The sequence below is a fragment of the Oncorhynchus masou genome, chromosome 33, assembly GCF_036934945.1.
Source record: "Oncorhynchus masou masou isolate Uvic2021 chromosome 33, UVic_Omas_1.1, whole genome shotgun sequence".
Classification (NCBI taxonomy): Eukaryota; Metazoa; Chordata; class Actinopteri; order Salmoniformes; family Salmonidae; genus Oncorhynchus; species Oncorhynchus masou.
Genome location: NC_088244.1, coordinates 17,665,079 through 17,682,706, shown reverse-complemented (window position 1 = coordinate 17,682,706; position 17,628 = coordinate 17,665,079). Strand labels below are relative to the sequence as shown.

Genomic DNA, 17,628 nt, shown 5'->3' with positions numbered 1-17,628 from the left:
AGCTGTTGGAGGCCACAGAAGGAGTGTTTTAAGGCATTGAAGCTCGTGAGAATGTGAGAAAAACATACTCCTGAATGGCTGCCAAGAAATAGAATAATCCTAACAGAGGTAGTTGCACAGGGCACTCTGGCTACAATGACAAACATATAAGTACTAATGGTTTTAAAAAGCCTGTTGTAGTTTTCTCTCTCTCCATCTCTCTGGTACCAGGTCACATAGACAGGCAGAGTGAGTGCTATGGATTAGTGCTTTCTCCACTCCACTGCTGCACTGTGCACACCCAAGGTAGCCTCTATTCACACACATCTAAGAATCTATAATCCACGAACACAGCCACGGTCTTTAATACTCTCCCCGGTCTTTAATACTCTCCCACTCTCAACCCTCTTTCTCTCCTCTCTCCCTTACTCCTCCACTCTTTCCCACTCTCCACTATTCTCCCCCTCTCTCCTCTCTTCCAAACTCTATCCCATCCTCCCATCTCTCCCCATCCCTCTCTACATTCTCTCTTTCTCTCTCCTCTATACTCCCCCTCTCTTCCTCTCTCCCATTCTACCCCCCTCCCATCTCACCTCTTCTCTCCTCTCTCCCAGGCTCTCTCGCCCTCTCTCGTCTTCTCTCCCCCTTTGTGTTGAGTGGCTTTACTCTTCCAGAGGGTAACATTTCCACTGGCACTCAGGCTTTTTTCTGAGGTCCTTTCCCTCCCTTTCAGGAGCACCGTTTTCACATTCACCCCATCTCTGTCATTTATTTTTAGAAGGCACTCTCTTTCTCTCTTTCTCTCATGTGTATTCTATCATGGTTAAAGCATTAAGATCTTAAAGTGACCCCTCGAGTTGACATGGAGTTCCAGTAAAAGCTCTAGCTAGTGAAAGGCCGTTGACATCATTTTTTCATGTAGAACCACTACTGTACTTATTTTTCTCAAAGAGCTTTGCACACCTGGATTGTGTAATATTTGCACATGATTCATTTTACAATTCTTCAAGCTCTGTCAAGTTGGTTGTTGATAATCGCTAGACAGCAATTTTCAAGTCTTGCCATAGATTTTCAAGCCAATTTAAGTCAAACCTGTAACTAGGCCACTTAGGAACATTAAATGTTGGCTTGGTAAGCAACTCCAGTGTATATTTGGCCTTGTGTTTTAGGTTACTGTTCTGCTGAAAGGTGAATTTCTATCCCAGTGTCTGTTTGAAAGCAAACTGAAGCAGGTTTTTCTCTAGGATTTTGCCTGTGTTTAGCCCTATTCCTTTTCTTTTTATCCTAAAAATCTCCCTTGCCGATGACAAGCATACCCATGATGCAGCCACCATCATGCTTGAAAATATGAAGAGTGGTACTCAGTGATGTGTTGTGTTGGATTTGATCCAAACATAACACTTTGTATTCAGGACATAAAGAACATTTCTTTGCCACCTTTTTTACAGTTTTACTTTAGTGACTTATTGCAAATAGATGCATGTTTTATAATATTTGTATTCTGTACAGGCTCCTTCTTTTCACTGTCAATTAGGTTAGTATTGTGGAGTAACTACATTGTTGTTGATCCATTCTAAGTTTTCTCTTATCACAGCCATTAAACTATGTAACTGTTTTAAAGTCACCATTGGCCTCATGGCGAAATCCTGAGCGGATTCCTTCCTTAGGAAAGACGCCTGTATCTTTGTAGTGACTGGGTGTATTGATACACCATCCAAAGTGTAATTAATAACTTTATCATGCTCAAAGGGATATTCAATGTCTGCTTTTTACATTTTTACCCATCTACCAATAGGTGCCCTTCTTTGTGTAATCGATTTGAAATGGCTAGCTAGTTAACGGGGTGCGCGCTAATAGCATTTCAATCAGTGACGTCACTCGCTCTGAGACCTTGAAGTAGTTGTTCCCCTTGCTCTACAAGGGCTGTGGCTTTTGTGACATGATGGGTTCCTCAATATTTGGTCACATGATTCATTTTGTGTATGGTTTCCTAGAAACAAGGGGAGGTTCAACTAACCCTTTGCTCAACTTATCCCACGCTCCCCTACGCTGTAAGTGCTTCTTTGCCCCCTATTCATATACATAATGATTAATTTTGTATTTATTACAACTTCGGCAGAAAATAACCCAAAAGGAAAAGCCATGAACGCTTGACTGAACCTGATGGTGAACCAAGGCAGTCTTTCAACTTGACCTTGACATAGTGTAGTAGCTGTCAGACCAGTACAACCAGTGCATGGTGACAGTGAAAGCTTTTAGTTTCAAATAATTAGGTTCAGAGAATGCTATACAAGCCCTGCAGCCTACTTCAGATAACTGGCAGTAACCATAGAGGAGAGGAAAACAAAATAGAGGAATACATAAGCAAAAATTAAATGGAACCTTGTCTTGCATCTGAAAAGAACATCAAAAGAGATGCTCAAACACAGAAGGCAACCTTACATTTGATGTGCAACCTCCCTCCCTCCCTCCCTCCCTCCCTCCCTCGCACTTGCTCTCTCCCTCTCTCTCTCTCTGTCTCTCCCTCTCTCGCTCTGTCTCTCTCCCTCTCGCTCTCTCTGTCTCTCCCTCTCTCGCTCTGTCTCTCTCTCTCTCTCTCTGTCTCTCCCTCTCTCGCTCTGTCTCTCTCCCTCTCGCTCTCTCTCTCTCTCTCTCTCTCTCTCTCTGTCTCTCCCTCTCTCGCTCTGTCTCTCTCCCTCTCTCTCTCTCGTGAAGAGATGGTTGATGGGGATGAGTGTATGAACAAGGGAGTGAGAGAGAGAAAGGGAGAGAGAGAGATAATGCCTTCTGAATGCATGATGAATTTAGTCATCAGGCTTAGGCTGACTGGGGGCCGATCGTAGCTGTGCAGTGCGCAGAGCAAGCGAGCGAACAAGCGTGCGTGTGAGTGAGTGTGTGCGAGACCTTGCTCACAGGCACTCCATCATCAGCTATACCCTGCAGCCTCTCTCACTCTCTTATCCTCCTCCTGAAGAGAGAGAGAGAAAGAGAGAATCACGCAACACGCCAGAAAGAAGAAGTGGAGAAGATAAAAAAACTCTCTCCTCTCTGCACTGCTCTTTTGCTGAGCGTGAGAGGGAAGGGAAGAGGGAGAGAGAGGGAGGCAGTGAGCTACAGAAATAAAACAGTGCTTCTTGTCGTCCGTGCTGCTTTCTCTGCTGTGGCTCCAGCCCACAGAGCTCTGATTGCCAGTGCTAGAGCAGTAGCAGTGTCTCTCTCTCTGCAGACTGCAGCCTGAGGAAGAGAGGATGCTTAATAACATGACAGACACCGAGGAGGGAGAGGGGGGACCCAACAGCCAGGGTGAGTTATGAAATATGTCACTGAGCTGTGAGCGGGTGTGCAGGGGAGTGTGGGGGTGAATGTGCGTTTGTGCTGGGTGGTGGGAGGGAGGTTAATAAGTGTGTTTGTGAGGGGGAGTTTGAATGTGTGTACAAGAGCAGTTTTTAGGGGGGCAGGGGGGGGTGTATGTGTGTGCAAGTGCGCATAAATGTGTGCATGTGAGTACAGTACATGTCTTTGCAAGTTACAGTATGTACGAGAGAGTGTGTGTGTCTGTTTCCAGGGATATGGTGTGTTTGCCTGTGTCTCTCACTTCATGACAGAGACAGAGAGAGAGAGAGAGAGAGACAGAGAAAAATGGATGGACAGAGGAATGTATCTGTATCTCTGCACTCCTCTTCCTCCACTGGCTTATACAATCCTCAGCTGTGGCTGTTACTGCAAGGCTGCTGTGACTCTGTGGCAGGAATAATAATGGTGTTTCAGTGTTAAGAAGAGAAGAGGAGCAGCAGATAAAGTCCTGTAGTGCGACAGCCAGAGGACCAGTCTGCCTCATGGCACTGTCACTTGGCTCCCAAGCAGAGTCATGTTTGGGCAAGGGGACCGCCTGGGGATGCATATGTCAACCCCCATCTGTTTGCCAAACGTTCAGGCCATTTCCTCTTTTATCTTGACTATAAACCCTCTGGTTTTTCTGAAGTTGAGTAAATACAGTGGGAGGACGGATGTCCCTGGACCGCTGGGTCTTTGCGGCAGAGCAGAGCGGTGCAGTAACATGTGTGTGTTTCTGCAGAGACACTTCTTTCCTTTAGATGTGGCTTGCAGTGATTTCAGCCCTTGCTTGTAGATGTATAGATCCACGTCATAGGCATCTTGTCTGGTCTGTGATAAGGCCTAGAGAGCTCCTGGAGAGCGTCTGGGGAATCAATTCTCTCTTTAGGTGTTTAGATTCAACTCCAGGGATCTACAGAACTCATTCATTCTGATGTCTCGCCCCATCAAGGATTATCTTCCCATGGGGGAAAGATGAGCAATTCACAATGGTGGAAACTATGATAGCCCGATAGCCTTTGTTTGTTTGTGTGTGTGTGTGTGTGTGTGTGTGTGTGTGTGTGTGTGTGTGTGTGTGTGTGTGTGTGTGTGTGTGTGTGTGTGTGTGTGTGTGTGTGTGTGGGTGGTTGAGTGTGCGCACGTGCCTGCTTGCGTGTGTGCATATGCGTGTGCATTCACATCTTAAATCATATTGAAAAGCCATTTCTTTGATTGGGGTCGACAGTATGCGTATGTGAGCAATGCAACAAAACGACTTCCCATGACAGGCTTGTGGGTGCTCCTTCTGTGTGTGCCTGTGTATGTGCGTGCATACGTGTACAGATGTAGTATCTTAATTTGATTACCCTGTTGCAGGAGAACTTTCCTGCATCACAGGCAATTTAAAACTTGTAGTGTATTTGAAGTTTAAAAAGGTTTCTGAAGTTTGTAACTTCCACTGTCACGATCATCGTAATGAGCGGATCAATGCGCAGCGTGAGTATAGTTCCACATATTTTTAATCTGCGTGAAACAAACAAAACAATAAAGAAACAACGAAACGTGAAGTCATGACGTGCTCACAGGCAACTAAACACAAACAATATCCCACAAAACACAGGTGGAGAAATGGCTACCTAAGTATGATGTGACAGTACCACCCCCAAAGGTGCGGACTCCGGCCGCAAAACTTGAAACCAAATGGGGAGGGTAGGGGGGGGTGATTCGTGTCGGTGGCGGCTCCGGTGCAGGTCGTAGCACCCGCCCAGACCCCGGATCCGGCCATGGCGCCGGGCTGAACGCCGTGTCTGGACTTGGCATTGGCGCAAAGGAGGGCTCTGGCCATGGAGCTGGGTTGGACGCCGTGCTTGGACTGGGCACTGGTGCAGAGGAAGACTCCTGCCCTGGAGCGGGACTGGACACTTTGCCTGGACTGGGCATTGGCGCAGAGGAAGGCCCCTGCCCTGGAGCGGGACTGGACACTTTGCCTGGACTGGGCATTGGCACAGAGGAAGGCCCCTGCCCTGGAGCGGGACTGGACACCGTGCCTGGACTGGGCATTGGCGCAGAGGAAGGCCCCTGCCCTGGAGCGGGACTGGACACTTTGCCTGGACTGGGCATTGGCGCAGAGGAAGGCCCCTGCCCTGGAGCGGGACTGGACACTTTGCCTGGACTGGGCACTGGTGCAGAGGAAGGCTCCTGCCCTGGAGCGGGACTGGACACCGTGCCTGGACTGGGCATTGGCGCAGAGGAAGGCCCCTGCCCTGGAGCGGGACTGGACACCGTGCCTGGACTGGGCATTGGTGCAGAGGAAGGCCCCTGCCCTGGAGCGGGACTGGACGCCGTGCCTGGACTGGGAATTGGCGCAGAGGAAGGCCCCTGCCCTGGAGCGGGACTGGACGCCGTGTCTGGACTGGGCATTGGCGCAGAGGAAGGCTCCTGCCCTGGAGCGGGACTGGACGCCATGTCTGGACTGGGCATTGGCGCAGAGGAAGGCCCCTGCCTTGGAGCGGGACTGGACGCCGTGTCTGGAGGTTCCGGACCATTGACCGCCGCTGGAGATTCCGGACCGTGGACCGTCGCTGAAGGTTCTGGACTGTGAACCGTTGCTGGAGACACCCCCTAATCACACCCTAACCAACTACACCGTAGAGAACCAAGGGCTCTCTATGGTCAGGGCGTGACATCCACTTTGTAATTTCAGACTTCACTTTCCCTTTTGGAAAATGTATAAACCCTATAAAAATGTCCATTAATTATAATCCACATAATAATTCACATTTCCTGTTGCTGCAGGATTATTGTCCTGCTGTAGCAAACTGGCTCAAACTGGCTCAAATTATGATCCTACATCTATAAGTGTGTGTGTTTGTGCTCTACATGGGAGATCTCTCTCCAAATCACCTCTGCCGTAAGGCAGGATTAATTAAACACTGATAAGACAAATGAATTATGAATCACAGGGATTTCCCAAAATGTATTAAACTGCTGATAATTCTGCACATTTCAATTTTGCTTTTGAACTCCATACTTGTATTGATGTGAAGCAACGCTTTCCCAGCCACTGCAGTCTAAACTACTTGGTGCAAGCATACAGCTTCATATTTGCATTGTCGCTGTCTGTGGTGCTGAAATTGGGCTGTTAAAATACTGTTGTTCCTGGAAGCATGCCTTATGTTTCTGTCTACTGCATTTGGTAATACAGTGACATGCACACATTGCCTGGATTAGACTCTGTCCATGGTGCTGAAACTACACTTCAGCAGTGGCGTAGCCAGACATTTGTCACAGCTAACTTCCTACAATTTTACACATTTTGCCATGGGGCAAAGAGAAACATTTGCAGTTGTATAACTAATCTCATGCTATTCTGACTTACTAGGGGTGAGGCTTTCAGTTAGTTCTTTTTGGCGACCTATCCCTTGAGAGTGAATGTCATTCCAGTTAATCTCTTCTTTTATACACTCTTAGATAAAAAGGTGCTATCTAGAACCTAGAAAGGTTTTTCGGCTGTCAACATAGGAGAACCCTTTGAAGAATAATTTTGGTACCAAGTAGAACCCTTTTGGGTTGCATGTAGAATCTTTTCCACAGTTTTACCTGGAACCGAAAAGGGTTATCCTATGAGGACAGCAGAAAAACTTTTGGAACCTTTTTTTCTAAGTGTATATTTCATCAAATCTGAGTAACCCAGTGGACTGTGTGCTATGAATTATATCTGATGGTGTTTGCATCTTTTGATAAAAATACCAATAATGCCCCGTTTGGAACACTGACAAGTAAAGAAATAAAATAAAACATTTTTGTTGTTGTTGCTGATTGGGTGGGCCTGGCTCCCCAGTGACTATGCCCCTGCTTGACAGATAGCTATCTCTCATTCTCTTATCGTGTGGACAGTTGTGTGAGATTCTAGACATCAAACTTATGAAATAACACAAATGGAATCATGTAGTAATCAGAAAAAGGCACAAAGAATGCCAAGAGTGTGCAAGGCTCTCATCAAGGCAAAGGGTGGCCACCTTGAAGAATCTAAAATCTAAAATATATTTTGATTTGTTTAACACTTTTTTGTTTACTCCATGATTCCATATGTGTAATTTCATAGTTTTGATGTCTTCACTATTCTACAATGTAGAAAATAGTAAAAATAAAGAAAAAGCCTTGAATGAGTAGATGTGTCCAAACTTTCGACTGTTACTGTATATTCTTCAATTGCAATAAAGTCCAGTAACAGTTTCTACGAACCTTCTACATTATACAGTTGAAGTCGGAAGTCATTAAAACACGTTTTTCAACCACTCCACAAATTTCTTGTTAACAAACTATAGTTTTGGCAAGTCGGTTAGAACATCTACTTTGTGCTTGACACAAGTCATTTATCCAACAATTGTTTACAGACTGATTATTTCACTTCAAATCAAATTTGTCACATACACATGGTTAGCAGATGTTAATGCGAGTGTAGCGAAATGCTTGTGCTTCTAGTTACGACAATGCAGTAATAACCAACGAGTAATCTAACCTAACAATTCCACAACTACTACCTTATAGACACAAGTGTAAAGGGATAAAGAATATGTACGTAAAGATATATGAATGCGTGATGGTACAGAACGGCATAGGCAAGATGCAGTGGCATAGTGGCATAAAAAGTGGCATAGTTTAAAGTGGCGAGTGATACATGTATTACATAAAGATGGCAAGATGCAGTAGATGGTATAGAGTACAGTATATACATATACATATGAGATGAGCAATGAAGGGTATGTAAACATTATATTAAGTGGCATTGTTTAAAGTGGCTAGTGATACATCTTTTACATCAATTTCCATCAATTTCCATTATTAAAGTGAGCTGGAGTTGAGACAGTATGTTGGCTGCAGCCACTCAATGTTAGTGGTGGCTGTTTAACAGTCGGATGGCCTTGAGATAGAAGCTGTATTTCAGTCTCTCGGTCCCTGCTTTGATGCACCTGTACTGACCTTGCCTTCTGGATGATATGGGGGTGAACAGGCAGTGGCTCGGGTGGTTGTTGTCCTTGATGATCTTTATGGCCTTCCTGTGACATCGGGTGGTGTAGGTGTCCTGGAGGACAGGTAGTTTGCCCCCGGTGATGCGTTGTGTGGGCGGAGTAGTTGCTGTACCAGGCGGTGATACAGCCTGACAGGATGCTCTCGATTGTGCATCTGTAAAAGTTTGTGAGTGCTTTTGGTGACAAGCCTTGGCTTGGTCTCAAGCCAACCTCAGGTGGCTGAATTTCTGCTCTGAGGATGCAGCTGGGGATGGCGTCTGGGCCTGCAGCCTTGCGAGGGTTAACACGTTTAAATGTTTTACTTACATCGGCTGCAGTGAAGGAGAGTCCGCAGGTTTTGGTAGCGGGCCATGTCAGTGGCACTGTATTGTCCTCAAAGCGAGCAAAGAAGTTATTTAGTCTATCTGGGAGCAAGACATCCTGATCCGTGACGGGGTAGGTTTTCTTTTTGTAATCTGTGATTAACTGTAGACCCTGCCAACTCAACTTTGTCTCTATACTGACGCTTAGCTTATTTGATTCCCTTGTGGATTGAATAGCTACACTGTTTGTATTCGGTCATGTTTCCACTCACCTTGCCCTGGTTAAAAGCAGTGGTTCACACTTTCAGTTTCTTGCGAATGCTGCCATCAATCCACGGTTTCTGGTTTGGGAATGTTTTAATAGTTGCTGTGGGTATGACATCGCTGATGCACTTTCTAATGAACTCGCTCACCGAATCAGTGTATTCGTCAATGTTGTTGTTGGACGCAATGCAGAACATATCCCAATCCACGTGATCGAAGCAGTCTTGAAGCGTGGAATCAGATTGGTCGGACCAACGTTGAACAGACCTGAATGCGGGAGCTTCCTGTTTTAGTTTCTGTCTATAGGCTGGGAGCAACAAAATGGAGTCATGGTCAGCTTTTCCAAAAGGAGGGCGGGGGAGGGCCATATATGCGTCGCGGAAGTTAGAATAACAATGATCCAGGGTTTTTCCAGCCCTGGTTGCACAATCGATATGCTGATAGAATTTAGGAGTCTTGTTTTCAGATTAGCCTTGTTAAAATCCCCAGCTACAATGAATGCAGCCTCAGGATATGTGGTTTCCAGTTTACATAGAGTCAAATAAAGTTTGTTCTGGGCCATCGATGTGTCTGCTTGAGGGGGAATATATACGGCTGTGATTATAATGGAAGAGAATTCTCCTGGTAGATAATGCGGTCAACAGTTCATTGTGAAGAATTCTAAGTCAGGTGAACAGAAGGACTTGTATGTTCCTGTATGTTGGTATGATCACACCACATCTCGTTAAACATAAGGCATACCCCCCCCCGCCCCTCTTCTTATCAGAAAGATGCTTGCTCCTGTCGGCGAGATGCGTGAATAAACCAGCTCGCTGCACCGACTCCGTTAGCGTCTCTCGAGTGAGCCATGTTTCCGTGAAGCAAAGAACGTTACAGTCTCTGATGTTTCTCTGGAATGCTACCCTTGCTCGGATTTCATCAACCTTGTTGTCAAGAGACTGGACATTGGCGAGTAGTATGGTAGGGAGTGGTGCGCGATGTGCCCGTCTCCGGAGCCTGACCAGAAGACCGCGCCGTTTGCCCCTTTTATGGCGACGTTGTTTAGGTTTGCCGGCTGTGATCCAATCCATTGTCCTGGGTGGTGGGCAAAACACAGGATTCGCTTCGGGAAAGTCGTATTCCTGGTCGTGATGATGGTGAGTTGAGGTTGCTCTTATATTCAGTAGTTCCTCTATGTAATGAAACCTAAGATTACCTGGGGTACCAATGTTAGAAATAACACGTAAAAAAAACAAAATACTGCATAGTTTCCTCGGAACGCGAAGTGAGGCGGCCATCTCTGTCGGCGCCGGAAGTTTAAAAATATATATGTTTTTAAAATTAATTTAAAAAATTCCAGTGGGTCAGAAGTTTACATACACGAAGTTGACTAAACAGCTTGGAAAATTCCAGAAAATTATGTCATGGCTTTAGAAGCTCCTGATAGGCTAATTGATATTATTTGAGTCAATTGGAGGTGTACTTGTGGATGTATTTCAAGGCCTACCTCCAAACTCAGTGCCTTCTTGCTTGACATCATGGGAAAATCCAACAAAATAAGCCAAGACCTCAGAAAAAAGTTGGAGACCTCCACAAGTCTGGTTCATCCTTGGGAACAATTTCCATATGCCTGAAGGTACCACATTCATCTGGATAAACAATAGTACACAAGTATAAACACCATGGGACTTTGCAGCTGTCATACCGCTCAGGAAGGAGACGCGTTCTGTCTCCTACATACTTTGGTTCGAAAAGTGCAAGTCAATTCCAGAACCACAGCAAAGGACCTTGTGAGGAGGAAGCAGGAGGAAGCAGTTACATAATTATCTATATCCACAATAAAATGAGTCCTATAATCGACATAACCTGAAAGGCCGCTCAGCAAGGAAGAAGCCACTGCTCCAAAACCGCCTTAAAATGCCAGACTATTGTTTGCAACTGCATATGGGGACAAAGGTCGTACTTTTTGGAGAAATGTCCTCTGGTCTGATGAAACAAAAATGTAACAGTTTGGCCATAATGACCATCGTTATGTTTGGAAGAAAAAGGGGGAAGCTTGCAAGCCTGCTTTGCTGCAGGAGGGACTGGTGTACTTCACAAAAGTGGCATCATGAGGAGGGAAAATAATGTGGATATATTGAAGCAACATCTCAAGACATCAGTCAGGAAGTTAAAGCTTGGGTCTTCCAAATGGACAATGACCTCAAGCATACTTCCAAAGTTGTGGCAAAATGGCTTAAGGACAACAATGTCAAGGTATTGGAGTGACTATCACAAAGCCCTGACCTCAATCCTATAGAAAATGTGTGGACAGAACTGAAAAAGCCTGTGCGAGCAAGGAGGCCTACAAACCTGACTCAGTTCCACCAGCTCTGTCAGGAGGAATGGGCCTAAATTCACCCAACTTATTGTGGGAAGCTTGTGGAAGGCTACCCAAAACATTTGACCCAAGTTAAACAATTTAAAGGCAATGCTACTAAATACTAATTGAGTGTATGTAAACTTCTGACCCACTGGGAATGTGATGAAAGAAATAAAAGCTGAAATAAATCATTATCTCTACTATTGTTCTGACATTTCACATTCTTAAAATAATGTGGTGATCCTAACAGACCTAAGACAAGGAATTTTTACTCAGATAAAATATCAGGAATTGTGAAAAACTGAGTTTAAATGTGTTTGGCTAAGGTGTATGTAAACTTCCGACTTCAGCTGTATATCTAATATAACCATTTATCCGTTTTTAGAGGCTGCAATGTTTTCGAGCATGTTTTATAATGCTGTGTGATGCGTTATGAATGCATAGCCTAAATGATGTTAAAAGCCTTGTGACCAGTTATGAAGGCTTATAGCAACTGTTATATTCCAAAATGTGATAGAGGTCCATATAAATTCATTGAAATTGCATTATACAGGTGGTTCATAGACAGTGTTACCGTAATCCCTGTCCAACTCATGTCATTGTCAATGAAGGGGTGTGTAACGTTGGGATCGACTGCCTGACTGAGTTTTACAGGATTAAGCTCGAAATTGGATTAAAAGGGAAGATGTGCTATATGTTTATTGACTTGAAATTCAGTGAGCATGCACCCTCCTGCAGTCTCCTGGAGCTGCTGAGAACACTGACACATTGACATTCATGCACACATGCACCCGCACAAACACACGCACACACACACACACTGGTCAAATCAAGTCGTTATTAGCCGGTATATATGCAGAGCCTTCAGAAAGGATTCACACTCCTTTTCCACATTTTGTTGTGTTACAAAGTGGGTTTAAAATGGATTTAATTGTAATATTTTGGTCAAAATTCTTCACAAAATATTCTGTAATGTCAAAGTGGAAGAAAAATTCTAAAAACTTTTTTCAATTAATATTGGAAAATAAAACAGTAATATATCTTGATTAGATAAGTATTCAACCCCCTGAGTCATTAGATGTTAGAATCACCTTTTGCAGCGATTACAGCTGCGAGTCTTTCAGGGTAAGTCTCACTGTCATTTACGTTAGTATTGTGGAGTAACTGCAATGTTATTGATCCACCCTCAGAAATCTCCTATCACAGCCATTAAACGCTGTAACTCATTTTAAAATCCCCAATGGCCTCATGGTGAAATCACTGAGCGGTTTACTTCCTTTCCGGCAACTGGGTTAGGAAGGGTGCCTGTATCTTTGTAGTGACTGGTGTAGTGGTACACCATCCAAAGTGTAATTAATAACTGCACCATGCTCAAAGGGATATTCAATGTCTGCTTTTTTTACCCATCTACCAATGGGTGCCCCTCTTTACGAACCATTGGAAAACCTCCCTGGTCTTTGTGGTTGATTCTGTGCTTGAAATTCACTGCTCAACTGAGGAACCTTACAGATAATTGCATGTGTGGGGTAAAGAGATGGGGTAGTCAATTAAAAATAATGTTAAATGTAACACAACAAAATGTGAAAAAGTCAAGACACTCTACTAAACACCCACCTCAGGAGAGCAAACTTCATCCAAACATTTAAACTTCAAATAGAGCTCAATGAAAAATGTTGCTCATATGTTTACTCACAGGGGTATCATGTAATGTTGTTGGAAAGGCTTATTCAAACGAAACATAGGCACCTGGTATTTCAAGAAGGGAACAATAACAGGGATTCTTGCACTGATCTTCTTCTGCAGGCAGCTCTGTAGAGTGGTCACTAGCTGGCACAGCCACAAAGTTATAACATCTGATTTTAAACCAAACACTAACCTTAACCCTAATCTTAACCACACCGCTAACACTAATGCCAATTTCTAATGCTTAAATGAATCTTTCACTAACTTTTACAATATCAACATTTTTGACTTTGCATTTGGCCTATTTAGGGGAAATCACTCAATTCTGCCTCTAGGACAAGACTCATGACAATAAACATCAGCATTCAATTAAACCTGCCCCATAGTATATTGCTAATAAAGGCTGAATATACAGTATCAACTTAATGAAGAAAATATATAGGAAACTCCATTTATGCATCTGGCTCTGCCATCTACTTAATGGCTGTTTAAGTATATAGTCATTACTTCAGTTCCAACTTATATTTTTCTAGTTGATGCACGTGGGCCCTGGTGAGGGTGACATTATTGTTTTTTTTTGTTTAGCAGTGATTAAAACTGTGTTTTTGGAGCTCAATGCTAATGAGGGTGAGGGACTGTGACCAGAGAGGTCCAGATCCTATTCTGAGACTTTTATTTCTCCCAATCAGACAGAGAGAGAGAGAGAGAGAGAGAGAGAGAGAGAGAGAGAGAGAGAGAGAGAGAGAGAGAGAGAGAGAGAGAGAATATCCATTTCCATTTGTCTTGTCATTACACTCTGTCCACTTACTCCGTAGCATTTTTCACAAACCTGGAAAAAGTAATCTGTCATCTGATTTGGCTTGGCACTCGCTTATTCTTCCTCTCTCTCTCTCTCTCTCTCTTTAATCTGTTTAATAATAAGGCTGTAACGTAACAAAACATGAAAAAAGTCAAGGGGTCTGAGTACTTTCCAAAGTTATCTTTTTGCTTTCTCATAATTTAGTTGGGTATAAATGTGTTTCTGTCCTGTGGCTCAGAACCACCTGGCTGAGTTGACTCTTCTGTAGGTTAATCTCTTTGTAGGTGATGTGACGTGGTGAGGTTGCACCCAGGTGCAGAGAAGAGTCCAGACGAGGACTCAGTGGTTAAGGATAAACATAAAGCTTTACTTAGAAACGGTAGCCGCAGGATCCCAGTACACATGAAAAAAACAACAAACACTAAGTCTCGAAAACTACCCCAGGAAACAAAAGCACACAGTTAACAATTCAAGCTTCGACAAATGACAACCTGACAATTAAATAGGACACACCTGAGTGTCGTTAATGTCTCTAAGACATCATGACCAGATGAGGACAACCACTGCTCCGGACGTATATATATATATATATATATATATATATAGAGAGAGAGAGAGAGAGAGAGAGAGGGAGAGAGAGAGAGAGAGAGAGAGAGAGAGAGAGAGAGAGAGAGAGAGAGAGATGGAATGACAGAGAGAGAGACAAAGAGAGACAAGTGGAATGAGGGAGAGAGAGCGAGCATGTTTGTGAAAATTGCTATGGAGTAAGTGGACAGCCACAGAGGAGTATAATGACAAGACAAATGGAAATGGATATGCTTGATAAATAAGCTGTGTCCTGCTGTCAGACCAGCAGACAGAAAGTTATCTCTGGAGGATGATGATTCAGGATCCTGTGGAGAAATACACAAGGATCAGGGGCAATTCATGTCATTATTTAGTGTTGGGTGGCTAGCAGGCGTGTAATGTCAATGGTAATGTGCCTGAAGTAAGTCATTGAAGAACATACAGATTTGGGGAGAGGGGTTTGGGGTTTAAGAATAATGGAGGCGACTGTGTTCTTGGGGACCTTCAATGCTGCAGAAATGTTTTGGTACCCTTCCCCAGATCTGTGCCCCGACAGAATCCTGTCTCGGAGCTCTACGGACAATTCCTTCGACCTCATGGCTTGTTTTTTTCTCTGACATGCACTGTCATCTGTGGGACCTTATATAGACATGTGTGTGCCTTTTCACATCATTTCCAGTCATTTGAATTTACCACAGGTGGACTCCAATCAAGTAGTAGAAACATCTCAACGATGATCAATGGAAACAGGATGCACCTGAGCTCCATTTCGAGTCTCATAGCAAAGGGTCTGGCTACTTATGTAAATAAGGTATTTCTGTTTTTAAGTTTTAATAAAAGTGCAAACATTTTTAAAACCTCTTTTCACTTTGTCATTATGGGGTATTGTGTGTCGATTGCTGAGGATTTTTTTTTAAATAATCAATTTTTGGATAAGGCTGCAACTTACCAAAATGTGGAAAAGGTGAAGGGGTCTGAATACTTTCCGAAGGCTCTGTACTTCAGATTGTTTAGTCAGTATTTTATACATGATCTCATAGAAAATTGTATAGTGTTTATAAAGAGAGAAACACGGATGTAGAGATAAAGTAGATAGAAAGAAAGAGACAGACACATAGATGAAAGGGGTGCAGATAACTAGGAAGGAAGGAAGGAAGGAAGGAAGGAAGGAAGGAAGGAAGGAAGGAAGGAAGGAAGGAAGGAAGGAAGGAAGGAAGGAAGGGAGTCACTCCTTCCTTTGCCTTCTTCCTCTACCACCTCCTCCTTTTCCTCCTTCTCCTCTTCTTCCTCCTGTACTCTAATCTATGCTCTGGTTATGTCTGGCTCCATCTGTCCCCTGCGTGTGATCTCAGATAATGACTTCTCTAATATTAGTATTCTGTACATGGAGCCAGACATCAGCACAAACGTGCCTGGTACAGACAAAGATCCCTGGCTGATACACAATCTAGGCGGGCAGCTGTGAAACTGTAAGTTGAAATACCCCCCTCAAGTCCCCCTCATTTGAGGATGGTTCTTCAAGGTTGTGGTTCTATGTCCCAACACTTATGTCTGAACATGTAAAGTGCAGAATATGCATTTGAACGGACAGTGCAGAGGAAATATGCCCAACACATATTGCACCCACAACATGCAGTGAAGCAGTCAGTGCAGGACACAGTCCTAGAATCCACATGATTTCACTCTCCATCCAATATGGCTCCACACCAGAATTGGTTATTGTTGTCTATGTAGATTGGAGATTGGGAAATGCACTAAATTCTAATTATATGGGTATCAGACATGGCTCACAGGTGGAGGGTGACCTTTTGTTTTCAATCCAGCATTTGATATACATCATTATGGGATAATGAGGCAGTCTGCAGTCAACACACATACACACGCACACACACACACACACACACACACACACACACACACACACACACACACACACACACACACACACACACACACACACACACACACACACACACACACACACACACACACACACACGCACACACACACACACACACAAAGTAGAGTGATCATCAGCCCCATAGAGAAAGAGAACATACTAATGAAACAGGCCTTGGAGCAAACAACCCCAAAATGAAAAAGAGCCATTCTATTCTCTTTAAAATAATAAATTTTTCTGATCGTCTTCAAAGAGATACTACATAAAAATAAGTTGGGATGTGAAAAACTGAACATTCCAATGGAAACTATGGCTGTGGAGTCCCTAGAGCCCAGAGTTTACAGCCTACCAAGCAGCAATAGAAACTGACACGTTGGGGGCTAATCAATAGTCCAGCAATGGGAGTCGTACTGAGGTGGGAGGACGGGTGGCTCACCTCTGGAGTGGGCTCGCACATCAGAAACACTTTCATTCACTCCCTTTCTGTGGGAAAGAAGCATCGACTCCACCTCGTAAATAATCTCCCTTCTCCCATCCCACACAATGGAGTTCTGATGTACTTAACCCCCCCAAGCTAGTTGCCACGTTCATACTGTAGCAACAAAGACCATTGGCTAATATAATAGCGTTGTGTTTGTGTCCTGTGATGCATACATTACATGTTTGCAGTTTTGAACTTAGGAGAGTACACTCTTAGAAAAGGTGCTATAGAACCTTAAAGGGTTCTTTGGTTGTCCCCATAGGATAACCCTTTGAAGAACCCTTTTTTGTTCCAGGTAGAACTCTTTTGGTTCCAGGTAGAATGCTTTTGGGTTCCATATATACTAAACAAAATTGTAAACGCAACATGTAAAGTGTTTCATTAGCTGAAATAAAAGCTCACAGTAATGTTCCATATGGACTAAAAGCTTACTTCCCTAAAATGTTCTGCAGGAATGTCCACCAGAGCTGTTGCCAGATCATTTTATGTTAATTTTCTACCATAAGCCACCTCCTACATTGTTTTAGAGAAACAACAACACAGAGTTACACATGGGATAAACAAAGGTACAGTTAATAACACAATAGAAAAATCTGTATACAGTGTGTGCAAATTAAGTAAGGAGGTAAGGAAATAAATAGGCCAAATGTGGCGAAGTAAGTACAATATAGCAATTTACACTGGAGTGATATATGTGCAGATGAGAATGTGCAAGTAGAAATATTGTTGTGCAAAAGAGCATAAAAACAAAAACAAATATGGGGATGAGGTAGGTAGTTGGTTGGATGGGCTATTTACAGATGTGCTGTGTTACAGCTGCAGCGATCGGTAAGCTGCTCTGACAGCTAAAGATTTCAATAGATTATCATGACCAAAGTCAAATTCCACGTGACAGTTGAGTCACACTAATCTTCGCACTGTTGGTAGTACCCAACTAGTACCCAACTCGCCTAATGGTCTTGTACTC

The 17,628-nt window shown here is 43.7% G+C and overlaps 1 protein-coding gene across 3 annotated transcripts in view; it reads left to right on the top strand.

Annotated features, from left to right (window-relative positions):
- The first annotated feature begins 2,932 nt into the window (after nt 1–2,932).
- The window catches only part of LOC135527925 (solute carrier family 12 member 5-like), a 118,887-nt gene continuing 104,191 nt past the window's right edge, over nt 2,933–17,628 (top strand). For all 3 annotated transcript variants that reach the window (XM_064956590.1, XM_064956589.1, XM_064956588.1), the window contains exon 1: nt 2,933–3,282. In XM_064956590.1, coding sequence (XP_064812662.1) covers nt 3,228–3,282 — 55 coding nt within the window. In that variant the 5' untranslated portion in view covers nt 2,933–3,227. The remainder of the gene's footprint in view (nt 3,283–17,628) is intronic.